We start from the raw sequence: 21,182 nt of genomic DNA, 5'->3' as shown, positions 1-21,182 counted from the left end.
TACGGCCGTCACCGCAACAGGGCAGGGGATGAAGGGTTTATAGATTGAGAGAGACAGGCGGGTGCGGCTTACAAAGGCAGTATTGTAGTTGTTTATTTTAAGCATTTTTCCGTAAGGACATAGTGAATAGTTCATAGCTGAAGTTTACATGCATCACCTCGCTGATAAACACGACATGGCATCTTCTGCTGGTAGCTAGACCCATGTTTAGAGTCGGCACGGAAGCGCCTTTCAGCTGCCTGAAGAGGGCACGTTTAGCGTCCTTAGTCGATTTACATTCTTAACCGTTTCATAGTTCGTTATATACTAACAAGGAGGGCAAAATGGTAACTTCAAGATTGCACAACATATCCACCATTGACTTCAGGAATTGTTTAGACGTGCTATAGAAATAGTCTCACTTTTTTCTTTCATAAACAGGTTGAAGAACTGTCATGGCTGTGGGAGATTTTTGAAAACTGTTGTTCCAAGCATTAGAAATTTATCACTGGGACTTGGCCCTACGCTTACTTTCACAGCAACAACAGTTTCGGCCACAGGGGTTCATATTTCCAGTAACAATTCCCATCAAACCAAGGCAGCTCCTTGCTGGAGAAAAAGAACCCTTGCTTTGCATTCCTGCTCCCCTTACTCTTCCGCTGTGTCTGAACATCCCCTGCGGTAACTTCAGCTGACAGACCTTCTTCACACCTCGTTGTCACCAGTCTGTAACGTTCCGTTCCCCTTAGAGGTAGCCTAGCCGTGCTTTGGTACAAGGTGAAACAGTTTGCACATCCACAGGGCTGATCCTATTTAGAGTCAGAACTCGTGAAAAGCACCTGCATTACCTGGCAACGCTAAGATTTTGCTAAGCAAGTCAAATCAGCGTTTCCTTAAACGCGATGACCTACCAAGCACCTCATCCTGCCTCTTCCCAGGTCCCTCTCCCACCCCAGCAAAGCTGAGGGCATTGCTGCACCACGCAGCTCCCTCGCCTAGCTCCAGCCCAGCCGCAGGCAGGGAACTTCTTGTCTTGGACAGCACGGCAAGCAGGCCCTACCGTTTTGGTGATGGTTCAGTCACACAGCTGCCAGGCCCAAGCCGGCGCTCCTGCTGGGGCAGGTATTGGCAACCTCCTGGCCCGCAAGAGCCTCACTGGTAAGCACTCATACACTACTTCTCTCACAGCAAAGGAGACCAGGGACTCAGATTTTCAGATGTCATTCATGTTAATCTCTGCAATATACACACAATTCCAGCCCATCCCATGCCATGCAAAGACAAGACATCTTTCTCACTGCAAAAAAAATCCATTTTTGTATCTGAAAGGAACAGATTATCTACCTTCCTCCTGCAGAGGAGGCAAAAAAGCATCCCTACTGGCTGCTAGAGGGTGTCAGGACAGCGGAGATGCTGAGTTTAACACTACATAACAGGATAAACAGAGAAGGCAAGTTTGAGTACTATGTGCCATGCCTGCAGACAAACAAAAAAACCCACCCCAACAAAAAGCCCACACAGAACCCAAAAGCACACCAGTCCCCAAACAAGACACACAACATACTGCAGAACAAAGCAGAATATTAAGTAATAGCTTTCTTGTGAGATGGGGATAAGCAGACATTAGAATCGCTCAAAAGTTTGTAGTTCATTAGGACTTAGAAGTATTTGTAATGTGTTAAACCATCATCACCTATTTTCTCTTCACAGCCAGTCACTTTTGGGTAAAAATAAATGTTTTTTTTCTGGTCCAGTTTTACAATGTGGAGGGTGAAGAGGAAGGTAGCAATAGGAACACAAAATAAGCTCTATGCATAGGTTACAGACTTGCTTTTTGTACAGTTTTCAGCAACATGTTTTTCCCCTTTTGCAAATATATGGGTAAATACTGTATCGATTGTTGTGGGAATTTTCTAAGGCAATGAACAAACAACACTGAAAAACAATCAGATACTGCGGCTACTGTACAGCTATGTGGATGAGAAAACGCTGAATGACCAAAGGACAGTAAATTCTCTTAATTCTGGGCAAATTCCAATAAAAACCCACGAAAAGTTCTGTTTTCTTGAGTTTAATTGGAGCTTTATTACTTAAGCTGTGACTTCACAGTCTTCACCTTCAGCAATTTGCAAAGAGGAGGCATACAAGAAAGGTTACAACACTTAATGGAAGGGACTCCCTACTGAACAAGGGGGAAGGGGCAATCCCAAGGCAGAAAAACTGCGAGCATCAATTTGTTCTCAAGTCTCATGTGAGGACTCCTGGAAAAGGCTGATTACTTGAAAGAAATCAAGGAAATAAATTTAGGAAGCAGAACCTGGGATTAAAGTGAGCTGGAACCAGAAAGAGACAAACACCAATGGCAAAATGCAAATAAACCAAGCAGAGTAAATCCAGACAGAACCCAAACAGTAACAGAGGCTGAATGAATAAATAAAGTCCCTAGGATTAAACCAGATTTATGCTGCCACTCAGCTTCTTCAACAGACATATAAAGCTGTAACTGATGGTGGCATGGTGGCTTCAGCCTCTGCTCCCCTGAAGCCACTGTCCAACCAGGTAGAAAAATAAAGGTCTAATTCACTGGAAATTCTTTCATTTACAAAACTAATGGAATAGGGTTTGTTTTTATGCTTCTGTGTCAACTTCCGATTTATCTTCAACTCCATTCTGCTCATCTTTCATTTCTGCATCCTCAGTGTGGCTGGTTTGAAGAGTAGCAGCTGACTAAACAGAGAGACAAAGAAAATATATTCCTTTGTTATACAAAATTGCTAGCATTTGCGAACAGTACCACAAACATTATTTGATTCTTATCACTTGGATACCTCGTCTCCCTGCAAGACTGAATTAAGATATCAGGACCATCAGCCAAGAGAAACCAAAAGTGTCTTTGCATTTTTTCTGCATCTAAGAAACAAGAAGCCATTTAGAGGAGGCTGAGAAATAATACTGGCATCAGATGGCTACAATTCATAACGTGGAGTGCAACACGCTTGGCACGTATAAGAAAGTGTTCTCCCACAAACTGAAATTCACTTAGGAAGCTTCTGCACAGAAATGCTTTTGTCCTGCTTCAATTTCAATGAGATTCAATTTCAGCAATTCCCATACCCTGCCCCACCCCCAACTTGTACGAGGCACACTTGGACTCAAGATAGGAAGAAACAACTTGGATGTCCTCTGTAAGAGCTTAGCTTGAACAAAACCTAATCTGACAAGGTGACTGCTCTAAAAGCCCCTCCTTGCTGTTATCTTCCAGGTGTGGAAGGCAAAGCGCCATGTGGTAAGGGTCCGAGGTCAGTTTTTACAATAGGACATAACCAGCACATCCTGACGTTAAAATAAATTTCAAACACAGTAAAGGGAGGTAGAAAGGTCTTGTCCTGCTCATCTCAAAAGATAGTGCAATGAAGTGGCTATTCCACCTGTCGCTGAGCACCCTGAACCATCTGTTTTATTGTAAGGTTAGAGGAGAACCAAACAAGAACAAGGAAGGACATAAGCATGCACTGTTGGGGGAAGGAGGGGAATAAGAGGGGAAAAATGGGCGGAATCCTTAAACTAAAATGTTCCATCAACTTAGCTGCAACAAGAAACCACAGCCAAAGAACATCCAGGCAAAGGTCAACCTTTCATCCTTAGAAGCATTCTGTGAAGCATGTGAGAGCAAAGTCTCCTCTCCACAGAAAATCTGTTAGCTAGCAATCCTGCGCTTAAGATACGGTGATAAACATCCTGACCTTTAAAAATTCACACTTTACATATGTGAACTATTTGAATTCATGAAAAGAACTACTGATGCAAGAGTGGCTGTCAAACTTCAAGAGACTATAATATATGCAGATGCCAGGAATTTCAGAACTATATAGTCCAAGCTGCTTTCTTAGCAATAAGACAACAGCTTGGTAAACAAACCCTCTTCTCCAGAACTCTTGAACTTCTCCCACCACCACTAACAGAGAAACTGTTGGAGCTCAAGTAAAGCAAGATGATAAATTAATTAAGAGGAAAACATGTTTTCTCACAAGAAAAATCCCCAAGACTGACCTGGGGAGTAAGCGTCCTTTGTTTACAGTTCCATGTTCCATCGATCGCATTTCAATTAAAACCACATCAATTTGAAGTAGGCCAGATGGCTCCGAGAAAAAACAATGTGAACACATGTATATTCCCATAATCATCTATACTATTGAGAATAATGAACCAGGCCAACAGCATCCTGGCCTGTATCAGAGATTGTGTGGCCAGCAGGAGCAGGGAAGTCATTACCCCCCTGAACTCAGCGCTGGTGAGGCTGCACCTCTAATACTGTGTTCAGTTTTGGGCCCCTCACTACAAGAAAGACATTGAGGTACTGGAGCATGTCCAGAGAAGGACAATGAAGCTGGTGAAGGGTCTGGAGCACAAGTCTTATGATGAGCATCTGAGGGAACTGGGGTTGTTTAGCCTGGAGAAAAGGAGGCTGAGGGGAGACCTTATTGCTCTTTACAACTACCTGAAAGGGGGTTGTAGTGAGGTGGGTACTGGTCTCTTCTATTAAGTAAGTAGTGATAGGATGAGAGGAAATGGTGTCAAGTTGCAGCAGGGGAGGTTTAGGCTGGATATTAGGAAAAAATTTTCACCAAAAAGGTTGTCAAGCACTGGAACAGGCTACTCAAGGAAGGGGTTGAGTCACCATCCCTGGAGGTATTTAAAAGACATGTAGACGTGGTGCTTAGGGACATGGTTTAGTGGTGGACTTGGCAATGTTAGGTTAACGGTTGGACTCAATGATCTTAAGGGTCTTTTCCAACCTAAATGACTCTGACTCTATAAGCTGATTCTATCCGAAGTAGATGGGAAAATTCAAACTAAGTGCCATGTCTTTGCAGTATCCCAAACAGTCTGCAATACAAAGACTGTGAGTCTGCCTTTTGCCAAGGCTACGACTCTGTCAACTGTCTTAGGGGTTGAGGTGTACATTCTGAAAAGCACAAAGGCAGCCCTTTCGTACTTTTAGTGGATATAGCTTGTTTCAGCAATCCGTTTTTCCTCTGTGAACAGCAGATCTTGCTGTGTCCCAGACCTAGTGCAGGAAGCCAGATTCCAAGCAGCTATGCTAGCTGAAAGGAACCTGCAGAGCAGAGCCTGACAGCTCGCAATTAAAACCTGCAATTTCAAAAGATGCCCAACAGTGAAATAATTCTAGTTTAGTTGCTGTATCTTTTATCTTCCTGAGATTTTTCATTAAAGCCTACCAAAAATTAAGGTACAGTGTGGCTACACAACACAATGACTAAAAGGACAGAATACTTTTTTCCAGGCTCCCATAAGCAAGGACTGTTGACAACAAGCTGCTTTAGCCAAATACATAACTACATGGACAATGACACTTTCCTTGCAGAATCAGTGGGGAATGTCTGCATTTATGTGTTTTTTTACACTCCTCCATAAGAAGCAGAACCAAATCCACAGAACTACTGCTACTCTTTTAAAGAGGAAAAGAAATCCAAAAAACCACACAACCAAAGAGCCACAAACAGAACAGCTTGTCCACCAAACCGTCCAGTTAGAGGTGATTGCACTATGCTTACTATATGACTACTGTAGCAGAGTAAGAGATGAAGAATGGAATACATCTCCCATTGTCTCTGGTAGATAAACTGATTTCAGATGTATCTCATTTTGGAAGATTTGCGGAGGGGGAGAAAAAGAGAGATTTGTGAAGTGTTTCGTGTAGGAAATTGTCAGCCAACAGTCTGAGATGGTGGCATTGTGAGGATATGCTCATCTATGGACAGGGGGCCTCCAGCCAGACTCACTGACACAGTTAACCACAGGAAACTGACATACCAATGTCTGACAATTTTTTAGATACTCGATGCATATTCTGGGAAGGTAAACACAAAGATCTGTGAAAATAACCTCACAAGATGCAAACTTCTGCACTTCCCAGCGTTACTGAGAAAATTTGGGTCTGATATAAATCCCAGATTTGTCTTGGAAGTTATGGGTTTACCTAGTCCTTCTGAACCATCAGATTTAAGGAAAACAAACAGAACATTTTCTTAGGATGTGTGATTCTCACCAGTAACTTTGAATGTTTCTTGCTAGCTAATACAACCTTGTTACAACTTGTATTCAAATACTGCCTTTGTTCACTGAACTAACATTTACTAAAATTCTAGTGAAAGCTTAGTAGGAAAACTGTCCATACAGTAGAATAACGAATCTTCTGACTGCCTGAATTCTGACACTTTATAATCAATCTGTGACATTTGAGATGGAGAGCATCAACCACATTGTAATGTCTCCATGAGAAGCAAGATGGTCTCAGTAGATAGGCCACCCAGGCACCAGAACAGACCGTTCTTTAGAACAATTAGTTCAAAGAGAATAGGCACTTTTTTCAGTTCTTGAATGTTATAATATTTGCATCCCATCACTTCCAATTGCCTTCTGATTGGCACTGGTCTGTCGCAAAAATAAAGTTGAAATAAGGAGACGCATTCTGTGCAATGCTTGGTATTGCTAGTGGTCTTGTTCAAACAAGACGGCCTGATCATTTTGACTGTTGGCTATTTCCAGGCTTTCCCCCCCAGAGGAAGCTACTTGAGTGTTTTCCCACTATATTTATCTGTACTAAGAAGTAAGATGAATACCTAAAACACTATTCCTTGTCTAACATGTGACAACACCTCTTGTAATCTTCTGGAGTAGTGTTAATTACCTTTAAGTCTTTGTCTGCAAGCCTTTGGAACATGTTGGCGTACATCTTTTTCTCTTTCTCATGCTGCTCCCGTATTTTTTGCTGACAAGTTACCAGTTGCACTTTGGCAGCTTTGTTACTTGGATAAAGTTGTATCACCTTCTGGAAATCTCCCCGGGCCAATTCAAAGTCATTGACAGCCAAGTGCGCTTCTCCACGCCGGAAGAGGCCTTTTTCATTGTTGCTATCCAATTCAAGTGCCTGCATTAAAAAAAAAAAAAAAAAAACCAAAACCACATTCAAGAATTAATTTTTCTTTTTTTAAAATAAGATGCAGTCAGAACACCAGAGGCTGCTAGAAACTGTACCTTCTGAAGTAGATTTACGAGTCTTATCAGGGCTTACTAATAAGGCAAGTTGAAGACAGCTGAAGTAAGTACAGAGAGGACTGAATATAGTAGGATATTTGACAGAGAAGCAGCAAGTTTAAGATTTAGTCCTGGCTCTATTCCAGCTCTTTGAAGGACCTTTGCCAACATGACTACCTTCACCACATCTCAGTGTTTCTAACTTCTAAATATTTGAACACTCTCAGTGTAGCAGGAATTTAGTAAAAGATATTCAAAAGGACAATAACTATGAAAATAACCTGTTGGATATTTTTACAGTGTGTATTCAGTACTACTCAACTGCCACCTGACAAGAAAGGCCAAACACCACATGGGCTGGTATCCCTCAAATTGTTAAAGCGAGAGATAAACTGTCAGATTGTTTGTGCAGCTTAAAAATAAATAAACCCTTACTACCTTGTTGCAGTTCTCCAAAGCCTGGGAGTATTCCTTCAGCTTGAGATGGCACATAGCTAGATTAAGGTGAGCAGCAAGCCTCAAGCTTCTGGCTTTTGTATCCTCCTCATCAGAGAGTCCTGATTCATGCTCCAGCCATGACACAATCTTCTTATACTGCAATGCTGCCCGTTTGTATTTCCCCTCCTGTAAACAAGGCAATTCAATTATCACACAGCTCATCACAGTAACTTTTATCTCCCTCTTGCCCCTTCTACTTACCTTGAGCAATAGATCTGGAAAAAATAATTCAATCAGAAAATAACTTCTATCATCAAAAATATACTACTTCTGAAAGCCATTCCTCCATAGGATCAGAAAATCTTTAGGAATATCTACTGGTTCCCCCACTAAAGCTAGGGGTATAGGCCAGCATTGATACTTCACTCTCAACTCCCACCTTATATTCAACTTTCGATACAAAACAAGGAAGAAAGGGCATTTTCAAAACAGCACTACTGCTATGTCATGAAGATAATGGGGAAAGTCTGCCTTTAGCTGGTCAAATTATTTGAAACAGCTTCTCCACACTTCTCTACCCAAATGAATGTGGTTCATTCACAGCACTAACTTAAATATTGTAACCCTGGTGCCATTCAACGTATGCCCCGAAGTTATCTGTAGGTACAGCAAACAGCTCAGAGAGAACTAACTCCTCGCAGAGTTAGTTCTTTGGATATTCCAACTCTGAGGCTTTTTTTTTTTTTAAGACACCTTCCCCTCCAGTCCTCCCTGTAAAACATCACAGAGAATATCATGAACACCACTCTGAAATCACAGAAGCTGCAATCATAATTATCAGTTCATGACATGAACTAAGAAATGCTATTATTACTTGGGGACTGTAATTTACCTTGAAGTACTGTGTGCCTCTCTCCTTCACAATGCAGCTTTGTTCCAGCTTCTCATCTGTGTTCATTTCCCAAGACTCCTTAGCCTACCCAAACAGAAATAGCTGTAGTCAATGATACAACTTCTGGGCAAACCAAGTGGCTATGCTGCTTCCCACTAACAGTATGGCAGAGATAGGTTTAGCAAAGCAGAGTTTTGCACTGCTACTGGAAACTGGGCTAGAGCAGGAGAGACACTGACGGCCATGGACAGAGTTACAGTAAGAACAAGGACAATTTCAGCCAAGAGCTCCCAGCATGTCATCATCTCCGACAACAGTGGCTTCCCTATTTCAGATCAACATTCAAGGATTCCATCATCCTTGTTTAAGCTGCACCCACACTTCTTCCCCCACTTCCCAATCTCTTCAGGACTTCATCTCTTGTTCCTACCTTTTCAAAGCTTTTGAGTTTCACTTCATACTGTAGCTCTGCATCTGGAGGGATCTGAAATTTCTCCTTCCCAGCACTTCCAAAACCATAGCTGTAAGATTGAGGGGGGAGGGGGGTGTACAAAACAAAACAACAACAAAAAAAAGAGTTCCAAAACTATCCAGCCAGCCATATGTGCTATATAGGAAGCTGGAGGGAAAAAACACACGCAAATCTGGGATGCCTATACAGCATTATTACAAGACATAAAGGCTTGAAGAATTCTGGGTAGTATTCTAAAATTAGCAAGGACAAGGTAGAAGAAAGCTGGAGAAACCTGGGGTTAATTTCGTTGATCTCTAGGTTACCAGTTAACTTTCTTTTAACTTCACATAACCTAAAAAAAAAAACCCCAAAAAAACCAACAACAAAAAAACCCCACCAAACCTCTCTCTATCAAGGAAAAAAAAAAAGACTTTCAAGTTATACACATCTTGCTTCATATTCATTGTCTGAGACTGTTTTCTTCAGAGCATCAGTATTTTAGTACTACTCTCAGAAAAGCAAAGATAACAATAAACACAGAGATTAAGTGAACAGCTGTACGCTTAACACGCTGCCAATCAGCTGATAAACAGCAAATGCCTATAAAAAGGTTCTGTGTTGCAATTCCAGTAAGAGGTTGCATATTAGCAGGAAAACGCTCAAGATCAGATTGCTTTGCTTTTCTTCTCCCTTCAGGTTCAGTTCCAGTTTGAAAAACTTAAAATAAAAACTGAAATTAATTCAAGTTTGATGGAAACAATCAGTGCAAACTCCACTTGTTTCAGATGTGTTCTCACTGTAAAGAGAAAATTCTGCTTATATCCAAGACTGTTTGAGTTTACAATATTGGACGGTCATACCTCTCAGTTAGCTATTCTAAGTCTCAGAGAGTTCTCATAATGGTCCAAGGTTTGGATTTAACTTTGCCTTGTATCTCACAGGAATCTTGAAGATCTTCTTCCAAAAGGCTTTCAGAATACTAGTGAATGTTTTCTACTAACAAAGGATTTCTGATAGTTTTTACTAACCACATCACCTAAGGACTAGCTATCTGGTCACACTGGGCTGCTCAGAAGGCTCTTCAGCCCTTTTCCTATTCTGAGGCTGTTCTTTACGTATCTGTATATGCACTGCTTTGTAATAAGTACTGTTTCTTTAAGAGGTACCACAAAAATGTAAGTTACAGAGAGCAACAGTATTTTTTTTTAACATTCAGCAAGACCAATGCTATAGAGACTTAAGTAAATTTCTTTTGGAGTGCTACTACTTCACATCCAAGTGGCAAAGCAATCTTAGCTCTGTACTTCTCATACGTCACACTTTTGGGGCTAATCAGGTTTTTACTACAGCACTGAAAAAAGCTGAAAAGCATTATAACAAAACACTTCATTCTGGCCAGCTGCTTAGTATAAGCCCTTTAAGTATCAAAAGATCAGAAACAGCATACTTGGGTTTGAGATAGAACACGGATTCCTCAGATTTCTCCATTTTTTGAATTGCTTTCTCCAGACCATGAGGAAGATCATAGTTGTCACCTTCTCCGATCTCAAACCGCAATTCCCGCCTGTCAAAAACACGATCTCCATATCGGCCTTCAAACTGGACTGGTAACATAAAACAGAACAACCCAGAGAAAAATCAGAACATATCTATCTATGGTAAGGTGCACGTAGCACAGGTAATATAGGGAGTACCAAAACCTCCTAAACAGTCTTTTCTCTTTTAACAGCTACCTATGCATGGAGGCTACTGGCAACAAATAGAACTGCTGCTACTAGCAGTTGCTACTGCTAATAAACACTTTTTTTTTGTTCATCTGTGTTTTGTGTTTTGGGTTTTTTTCACTTCAAGTGCCAGAACTATTTCCCTTCTTGTTCCTTAGCAAATGGAAATACTGTATCAGACTCATCAACCTTTCGTGATCAGATAAGCACTTTATCTGATTCAGTATCTCTGTAGAAGACAGTTGCTGCTGGAAAATGTAGACCTCGCTAGAAATAAGAGAATGAAAGCTTACTCTAGGTTGTTAAGTTACTCGGTAAAGGAAAGAGAAGCCATGTATTGCTCTCCCTAGTTGTAGATTGGGAAAAAGGTTCTGCTCTCTCACATGGTAAACCCATTTACTATTTGTGTAACATACTTACTCTCTACAAGTGCACCCTCGTTGGGCTTGGAGTAGCCTTCCCCTTTTTTACGGATTCTTCGGATGATGCCACCGTCTTCATCATCAGTGAGGTCCTCCCCCTTGAACTCAAAAAGTTCTATCTGTGGAGGGAAGAAAAGCCATGCGTTTATTCTCACCACGTCAGTTCAGTAACTCACAGGATTTGTTCTCCAGAGATCTTTGAAACTATAACTGTTCAGGAAGCCACTATCTTAGTTAATGTCCTGCAAGATATTAGATAGCCAAGGCTAAGAAGATGCTGTATTCAGTAGATACTGGATGGAAACCTATGGAAGAGTTTCAGATTATATTCAGGCCTTTACACCTTCTTCTCCAGCAATCTTGGTCCCCCAATTATGAATTAGATCCTTTAACTGAAAGGACTGTGAACCTGGCTTCTGAATAAAGCTTACATGAGCCACAATGTTTGAGGACTACTGCAAAAAAAGATTCTGTTGGTTTCTTTAATAGTATTTTTACTAATGTCTGCAGGCAGAAGTATGGAAAATGGTTTTTGGGCTTGAGGTTTTGTTTGTTTTTTTAATGAGGGAAAATACCTTTTGAACACATTAAGCCAGGAAGAATTTGCTCCCAGCTGCCACTTTGTAGTGCTACCACATTGATCAGCAGCTGTCATTCCCTCTTACTCTACAGTCAAATAGAGTCACCAGTAGTGTCACTGCATCCAAGGGCCGGAAAGATTTGTAAGTAATGCAAGGACAAAAAGAGCAGGAAAATGAAATATAAAGATGCAATCCTTATCCTTAAGTCCTGATTATACCCTTAATTCCATCTATGGTCAAATTCAGATCAACTTTAAAGTGCTTGGAATGGAGCCCAAACTGATTCCGAATGCTTGTCCTGCAAGATTAAAAGAAATTCAAGAATACCTTTTCAGACTTCAGCTATTCCCCACCTGTTTCTTCATCCTCCTACTCTTGGGCCACAGGACAATAGTTTCAAGACTTCTGTGTCATTTTCCCTTGCATGCCTGAACAGAGTTAGTGTTCTTTTTACTTTTTTTTTTTTTTTACATTTCCCCCTCTTATTTGCCTTGTCATTGTGTATTGTGGGATCATTTCAGAAAAATATTATTTCCAGGAGAATGATAAAACAACAAAACCATGATCTGGCCCACATTTAATCTGAAGTTGTTGCTGCAATGAATTCTTTAGAATTTTTAAGAGCTGGTGTTATTGTAGGAGGTAACTATCCAGCCTGAATCTTTACACGCCTTCCCAAGTCTCTAATGCAAATCACAGTGTGAAGTGGGAGTACCATGATAAGATGGAAAAATAATCAAGTCACAAAAGAAATTTGTTTTGCTGCTATGCAATTAAGAAAAATAATCTTTTGCTAACCTATGTTTGAGTAAAACAATAGTAAAAACAGCACAAAAGAGCAAGTCATTATTATGAGTATTGTTTAGACTAAGTACCTTGTTTAAAAAAAAAAAAAAAAAAGTTCAGGGCTAATGCTGCAGAGGTTCATGACACTGGACTTAAGATACCTGGAAGGCAAAAGGAACTGAATATTCACCATCACAAAGACTATTTCCACTTCGTATTTTGATGCATACTTAATAACAAATAATATTCTAGTCTTTCTCTTCAGTTTGTCTGAAGCACGCTAAGTCATTCTAGAACATCCCATTGATGATCACAGAGGTTCCTGCCCCGACCCCCCCCCTTTTTTTTTTAACCTGAACAACAGTATTCTACTGAAGAATCTATTTATATTGCTCAGCAAAAGCAATCATAAGGAAGAAAAAAAAAAACCAAACAAAAAAACCCCAAAACACCAAACCATAAGATAGCCATTATTTCAGGTCATAATGAAATGCTGATGTGGTGATGACATAGCTACAAAATCTTTTAAGTTTTAGAGGACCCTTTTTAAGGCAACTTGGACAAATTTTGGTAAGGTGATGGCACTTGCAAAGGAACCACGCTGACATTGTTTTAAATAATAAAAAGGAAACCAAGGAGCAAGACTGAAGAAAGTAGAAGCTTAAGAGATTTTAAATACCCAAGAGCCATACTAGTCAGAAATCACTCCTACCTAATAGAACTTAGGAAAACTTTCTGGATCTAAGTTCCATCCCACCCCCCCAATTCAGGACACACCCAGCACTGCTTATTTGTTGTAGCCAGTCATCTGCAGGCCATTTTGTTAAGGAAGCACAAAACCATCATGGGCAGCTTCAGTCCTTTTCTTTCTTTCTCCCTTTCCTCCTCTAATATTACTGCTCAGGCATGCATTCAGGGATACAAGGGGCCATGAATGAAACACTAATTTTATTTAAACAGTACCTAGAAGATGGACAGGTCAAACTGGCATCATTAAGAAAAACCTAGTGGGAAGTGAATAATCTGGATGACTGTATGAGAGACTCACTAGTACTCTCATGAAACAAATCCCATCTTGCAATTAGTGCTTTTATTTATCAAAAAGTTAGGTATTATCTCTTGTTGCAGGACAACAACGTAGCATCCTGTGTACTAGCGCTAAGCCCTTACGAATGCATTATTATGCTGCCAAGGTAGAAGGTCTTGAGCTTTGAGACACTGCACGTGGACAGTAAAAAGCAGAGAAGCTGAACTTCTTCAATAATTGCTACAATGAAGTTCTGTTCGTTTTTTCCTTTCCCTCAACCAAAATGAAGGGAGCAGAAAAAGGTGGAGGGGTAGGGGAAAAAAAAACCCAAAAAACATTAAGAGTTTGCATTTGAATCATCAGGTCAGAACACAGTAAACGCGTTAGTGTTTTTTTCTGCCCTTTCAATCCTGCCCTATATTACACTCAGTATCACTTGCATTTGTGCAAAGCACACAGCATTCCAAGCACCTGTAGTTTGATCCAATATAAATAAGCCATGAGTATCTTCAGATTTAAATGTTTAAAAAATAATGTTTAAGAACAGCTTTGCAAGATACTATTTTTCAACAGTCAACTGCAGAAATAATGGCATTAATTTTGATGTACACAAAATGAGTAAGTTCTCATCCCTTAGTGGCTTGGGATACTACCTGCTGGCCGTAGGTTTTTTAATACTTCCACACAAAATACATCTTTAATGCTAGTACTCAGAAGTTCAGGGACAAAAGAAATGCAAATACACTATCCAAATGTAATACAAATACAATATCCAACTATGTTTAATTTACACTTCTTAACAGATGCTCATTGTTTCCATTAAAATCTAAACAGGCTTTCAGTCCCTACTCCACAAGCTGTTTTTACCTTCCTCAGATATTAGATACAACATTCAATCTTAGAGCAATCATCAGAGCTTAAAAACTTTCCTTATGCCCCCAATGTAGGAGTCCACTCCATTGACTAAGTATTTTAGAACAAAGTAATTTTAAAAATCACACTTAGGAAGAGTCCATCTGCCCTCTCTCAGGTGCAATTGACTTTTTTTGGAAAATTGAACTGTTTCAATGATAGCAAAAATATATCGTCCCAAAACACTGTTTAGACTGTTTGTCAGAGCATGCTCCAGAACAGCTTTAATATCATCCTATATGGAAAAATCAAACCCGAGTCTCAGCATTCTGAGCAACCACTGACACTACTAAAATAACGCACAAGACACAGCAGCTATTTCCACCCCCTTTTAGGAAGGTGATGGGGGTGGGGGGAAGATGCCTTAAAGATCACTAGGAAACAAGTTCTGTCTTCTGCTGGTGACGTTAAGAAATACCCATGCTAATCAGCTCCATGCTCACCAAGACATGCAGCTCACCTCCGAGGAGACCAGCTGTCTACGTGAATTGTAAAACTAATGTTACCCAGACACCAAACTCAAGACTGCTCAATCTGCCACAGGGACCAAGCGTGTTCAAATTACTTTCTATGATCTTAAGATTTATCAGCGTAACCTGGATCCACAGACAGACTTTGGTAATCAACAAACAACCTGAATCCAAACTGTTCTTATGGTGCTTTAAGGATTATTAAAATGCACAGCTCTACAGAAAACAGAGTTCATAGTTGCAGGGCTGTTCAAATACACTTTATATTCTAGCAGTTTATATGGGCTAATTATCTCTTTTCTCCCCCCCAAAAGCTCAAAAGAGATTGCATTAATATTGCAAAGACAACACAAAAAAGTATGAAAAATATATTACTGAGGACATTAATTACTCATTCTGTTGTTGAAAACTTCATAATATTTAACATAAGTATCACTACTTTGAGTATTATCAAGTGGAAAGAGGATTACAGATTTTGTTTTTTCAACTAGTTCAGAGTCTGCCACTGAGACAGTCTGCTCTCCCAACCTGCACTCGTGAATCATTCCGTAACTGTAAAATTAAAACTATGAACACTGGAAAACATTCAAGTATTTTAAAAAACTCCAAAATAAGGAGCCTGAGCCATTGCTGATCAGTTGCAGCCAGACTAGAACTCTATGCTTTGCCCACATTACCCTAATTGACCATATTTTTCTCTTCAGAAAACCTAACATTCCTGTTTTGAAAGGATACTACATCACACATTTTCTACAGTGAAATATGATTTTTGTTTGTTTTTCAAGCATACAGCTTTAGTGACCACCTCTCACTTACCTCAAAAATCAGTGTAGCATTGGGAGGTATCTTTGGGGGGCTCCCAGCTGAGCCATAGGCGTATTCTGGTTTACATGTAATCCGACAGATTTCACCAACCTTCATAGTTGCCACAGCAATGTCCCATGCTTTGATCACCTCACCTATGCAAGTCAAATTTCAGTCACACAGTTGCTAGGCATACATGAAAGGCGTGATCAGCTGTGAAACTGAGCATCATCACTTTTATTATACAAAAGCTAAGACAGAGCAGAAATACTGAAAGACTTGTGCTCACTCTGATTTATGTACATAAGTTTTAACCCTAATCAAATTATAAAGTTACCTGGGGACCCAAATTTGGCTAAATTTCTTCATTTTACGTGTACTGATTCTTTTCCTCCCCTTACTTCCTCGCCTACAGAGAATACAAGTCATCTGAACAGAGCAGCCTGAAGCACTTGGCACAATCTCAAGTGTGAGGAAATAACAATAAACTCTTCAAAGAGGAAGGTCTTAGGGTGAGAGATTGCCTGCTCGTATTTTGAAAACAATCCAAAACAACAAGCCTTTTCTCTCTGTACTTTATCAGTTGGCAAAGAGCAGCACGAGTGGTAACTAAGTTACATGCACTTGTAACAGAAATGGGGAGGAAAGCAGAAGTAGTATTCCTTCTAAAGCCTAAAGTGAACAGAAGCTGGAGCCTCAAGTAACAAAATCCTATCTCTCACTCAAGCTCTCCTACTTGCTGCTCCTTTCAACTTAATCAACCAGCCTTCCTATTAGTCTTAGTATTAATAGGTACACTTCGTATCATCTCAAATTTCAGTACTCTGCAGAATTTATCTCCCAAATAAAAAAGCAGCAGGTAAAGAACTACCAGGGGCAGCTCAGATTGAGTAATAAGATTTACTGGAACAAGGATGTTTCGATTTTTGCATTCAAAAAATGAAGGCTTTTAATAATGAAGAGATGCACTGCTTCAGTATTCATAGTTGGGTTAATTTGGGAACTTAGGGAAAAAGGGAGTACGTTTCATCATGCTGCAGCTGACAGCTGCCCCTGTGCACCTTGTCCCAATATCTGGTCACAATTAAGTACTCCTGAATTTGAGCCTCTGCCAAAAAAACAACGAACAAAATGCACATTCTGGCTATTTAACTATCCTTTATCACTTCAAAGCAAATTTGCTCTCCTGGAGTGCTTTGTCTGAGGCCCATGAATTCTTCAGCAGGCCTCATCACAGGGCTACACAGTTTTCTCATTAAGAAAAATCTCAGAGCTGTTCTGATTGGGCCATTCTAAGAGAATAAACCTTAAGCTCTGAAAACAAGTTTAAATAGCAACTTTAACATGCAAAGGAGCCACACATGCAAGGAAATCCCACCTCAATTATTACCAAAACTGTTCAATACCAAACACAAGACATTACCTTTCCCCAAGTCAAATGAAAATTTGTCTCTCCTGTCCAGACTGGAGTCAAATTTTGTGCCATCAAGGAGCCATCCTGTGTAATGGACAGTCACTTTATCACCTATCATCGGAGACTCTGTCCCACTGCCTTCTCTCTTGACAACCTGAGAAAAACAGTAAGCAACATTAAGATGAAGAAAACTGGGTCTGCCTAGTGGACATTAATTCCATTTACTTAGATCCATGCATTATCATCTTCAGTAGATAAAGGATTTGCAGGTTTACTTGAGTTATCTGGAAATGGACTGACTAGTCTGCCTACAGATTAGCAGCATTGCAAATGCAGGAACCTCAAGATGGCTCTGCTGTGATACGAGAACTTATCTGGCAACAGTTGGCACCAGCTTACAGATCTCTGCATCTATAGTTAGCCATGTCACTTACCTTTCCTCAGGAAGATTTCAAATAATCTTGAAATTTAATCAGGTAAAGCATTAGGCAGGGCTTTTTTGCTTTATTCAAGTACTTTCCTCACCACCACTCTATCATTACCCCCGAGTTTGGTGTTCTAGGCGAAGTATTTAAACAAGAAAGAGCTGGTTCTTTCCATGCAAAGTCTATTCTAGCATGTAACCTGAGATTACTCGAGTTAAACCAGACGGTTTAACAAAGGTTAACAGAATCTCACCCCAACACAGGTTAGTTGTAGCAGCCAAAAAACGTAACATTTAGGAATTATTATATCGTATTAATTTTGTCTCCCCACAACTCTGACAGAGATTGCCAGCACCCCAATTTCACATACAGCTGCAAGGATTTTATTTTCTTCTCAAGAGGTTCCCCAGCCTAGCTACCAAGACCAGTATCAACTAAATCTACACTATACAAAGAGCAAGATCAGCCAATCTCTCTGGTGTTCATTTGAAATGTATATAAAAATAGAGAGTAATACCGACATATCTCATAGGGCAAGGATGTGAAGCCTTGCCCGTAACAGGATTCCTGAAGTTCAAATTTGAGTTTCCTCCAATACTGATTGAAATCACCTAGCTCGGAGCCAAAGCTCTGCATTACTTCAGCTAGACAAAAGGGAACCAATGGAGGACCCTATCTGCCTGCATCTACAGAGATCTGCAAAATATACTGTTCATACAAGATAAACACTTACTCAAGAGCAGTTATACAGAAGCATGGGTTGGTGTCCCTCCTTTAAAGAAAAGCTATAAAAATGTCATGCTTCTATACCACTTATGGTTTTCACTGAAGGAAGCAGACCCTTGGGAGCCTTCTTCCCGAATTTCAACTTCTTGCAATCTCCTGCTTTGCCTCCCACCATCCCCACAACTGACTATGACAGAAATGCCAGCACCCTCCACCCAAAGCCAAGGCAATGCAGACAGCTTCTGTCAGACTCTTATCAAGCTGAAAGCACCTCACTGGATGCATAAGAGACAAAACCAAAAAAAAAACAAAACCCAAAACCAACAACAACAACAACAAAAACCAGAAAAAAATACTACCTGCTCAGTTTCCTAGGGAGAGAATGCTCAGTGCGAAGAGGGATGCCTGACCTCACACAGCACACCATCCTCTTACCCTGCACCACCTCAGTGCTACAGCAGTTATTAGCATTACAGAACTAATCTACTGATTTTTTTCCCCCAAGAACAGCAAAAATTGAAGCAACCACTCTCCCAGAGATAAGGAAACACGGACATATGAAAATAACATGAATCTCGTAATCAACCTAAACTACATCATGCTTAGATACATATATATATATATATAAAAAAGCAGATTCAAACTAGTAATTTTAAAACAGCCAATCTGAAATAACTTCAAAATAATAACTGCATTTAATGGAAATTTACTAAGCTTCTCCAAATGCCATATTCTTGTAGTGTCATACCAAATTATCCAACACCAAAGTAGTGAATATCTCATTTTCAGTATCTATATGATATTATTCTTTTGCATTTATTTCATTGTCAAGAGACATGTTTCCCTTTTTTCATATACACAATAGGGCAACCCTATTTTCCATAAGGTTAACATTTCCCTTTCAGATGGAGAAACCCTATTTTTCTGTTCATATTGTGATTGCAAGTATTTGTATTTCTAAACTTAAATACTCACACTAGAAATAGCGCAAGCACATTCAGCAATACCAGGTAAAAATCTCGGGATACCATTCTGGTACAAAGCTAATGAACAAATAAAAAAACCTCTCCTGCAATCAGTGCAATGATACCAGTACAAAACTGGTGTAAATTAGTTCAGAGTTAGACCCTTGATTTCAACGGGTGTATTCTGCACTCTGGCAGTTACTAGAAAAATAAAATCCATGAAGGCTGGGCTTCATGACCTCTAGTCTTTTGCCTTATCAATTCACAATCTCACCTTTTTTGAGGTTTTCACAACCTCAGTTCTTTTGCCAGTATTTTGTCCTCCCCTCCTTTTAAAAAAATTGATTTAAGAAAAAAAATCACCTACTGCTTCTCCATCATCAAAAGGTGGGCATGCCCAGGCATCTGAGATGCAGGAGACCTGCAGTCAGCTTCCCGAGCAGCCAGGCAGATGAGAACTCTAACCTGATACCGCGCTATGTAAAAAAAATAGAAACTCTCACCAAAGCAGGTTAGCAGGAAACATGGGAAAGCGGAGTATGGAAGCCAATCACACATCTTTGATCTGGTTCCCTATACCCCTCCTGAACTGGAGATAGTGTCTCTATGACGAACCCAGGATTTAAAGCCCAAAGGCTCTAAAGGTTAAAACCAGAATTTTGCCTTTGCTGCAGTGCCGCTTTTCTTCTCCCAAACACCGTAACTCTGAAATTTCGCTGTGGCTAAAAAAAACCCTTCTAGCGATCGTTTAAGTTTTTAAGCGAGACTACAGAAGTTTCTAGAGATATGGAAATAGGAAATATCTGACAGAGGAAGTCAGTGCAACTCCCCCTCACGGTATAAATTCTGCTACCCTTATCAACCGACTTCCCAGTACAAAGGAAAGAAGCCAGTCCACCGGCGCGCCCGGGACAGGGCGCAGACCCCGACGGCGGCCAGCCCCGCCGCCGCCCTTACCTGACCGCTCCGTTAACGGCCGGTTTCCCCACCGAGGCTGAACCGAGGGGCGGGCAGCCTTTCCGGCCCCTGCCGCCGGGCTGCGTTTTTGCATCAGGCCCACGTGTGCAATGCACCATCTCAGGTCTGAGAGCCTGCTCCGACCAAGATGGAGAGCCCCGCTTCCAAGACTCTTCCAGACAGGCAAAAAAGCGGGCAGCGCAGCACCAGCGACCGACGCCCGCCACACGCACGTGCCCTGCCCACACAAGCCTCTCCAATTCCCAGCCCCCCCCCACAACGACTGCTGGACCCGGACACCCCCCGCCCCAGCCCCGGGGAAAAAAACCCAACGCAGCGAGGAGCGCCTCTCCCCTCCGCAGCCCCCCCCCCCCGGGTTTCCCGATGGGCAGCCCCCGGGCTCCGGCTCGCCCCGCTGTGTGTGTGTGTGTGGGGGGGGGGGGGGGGGGGGGGGGCAGCGCGTGCGCGGCGGAGGCGGCCTCCCGCCCTCCCCGCGCGCCGCCGTTCCTATTTAATCGTCAGGGCTGCGCCAACCTGCCGGTAACGGCCTATGTCCCCCTTCCCCTCAGGGGACGGAACGGGCCCCGCCGCCCCGGGGAGCACCCGCTCCCAGGCGAGGAGGAACGGGAGCCCACCCGCGGTCGCCCTCCCCGCCGGCCCCCTTCCCCACCAGCCCCCGAGTCAGTGAGGGGGGGGGGGGGGGGGGTGTCCGGGAACGGGGAGCGGCCGCCCGCAGCCGCAAGGTACCTTGAGGACGCCCTCATCTCGCTTGGGGGTGATGTCCACCCCCTCCATGGGAGCCCCGTCCGCTTTCATCTCCTCCGCCGTCATCCCGCCCGCCGCTGCCACCGCTGCGCAGGGAAGGGCCGCCTCACGGGGGGTGCGGGCCGGCGTCGGGACCGGCCTGTGGGGCTTAGCGCCTCGCTGCGCCTCCGGCTCAGAGCACCGCGGACGGGGGCGGGCGCCGCGCGCCTCCTTCCCTCCTGCCTTCGCCGCAGCGCCGGCTCCCGGTCGGCGGGGAGGAGGAAGGGGAGGGGAGAGGAGACGAAACGGGGAGGGGGGGGGGGGGAGGGAGGGACCGAGAAGTTTCTAGAGAGGCGGCCGGGCTGCCGCAAAGCGCCCGGCCGTGCCGCGCCGTGCCAGGGGC

The 21,182-nt window shown here is 42.1% G+C and overlaps 1 protein-coding gene across 1 annotated transcript; it reads right to left on the bottom strand.

Annotated features, from left to right (window-relative positions):
• Positions 1-68: 68 nt before the first annotated feature.
• On the bottom strand, positions 69-21,033 carry FKBP4 (FKBP prolyl isomerase 4). Its single transcript, XM_049821606.1, has 10 exons — positions 20,783-21,033; positions 16,972-17,116; positions 15,561-15,703; positions 10,967-11,087; positions 10,270-10,426; positions 8,799-8,889; positions 8,369-8,452; positions 7,477-7,662; positions 6,692-6,931; positions 69-2,706 (listed from the first exon to the last, which is right to left on the bottom strand). The coding sequence occupies exons 1-10, from the start codon at positions 20,864-20,866 to the stop codon at positions 2,608-2,610; spliced, it is 1,350 nt and encodes a 449-aa protein (XP_049677563.1). The 5' UTR covers positions 20,867-21,033; the 3' UTR covers positions 69-2,607.
• Between the last annotated feature and the right edge of the window lie 149 nt (positions 21,034-21,182).

Source organism: Accipiter gentilis, chromosome 18 (assembly GCF_929443795.1).
Source record: "Accipiter gentilis chromosome 18, bAccGen1.1, whole genome shotgun sequence".
NCBI lineage: Eukaryota > Metazoa > Chordata > Aves > Accipitriformes > Accipitridae > Astur > Astur gentilis.
This window is presented reverse-complemented; position numbering and strand designations above follow the sequence as displayed.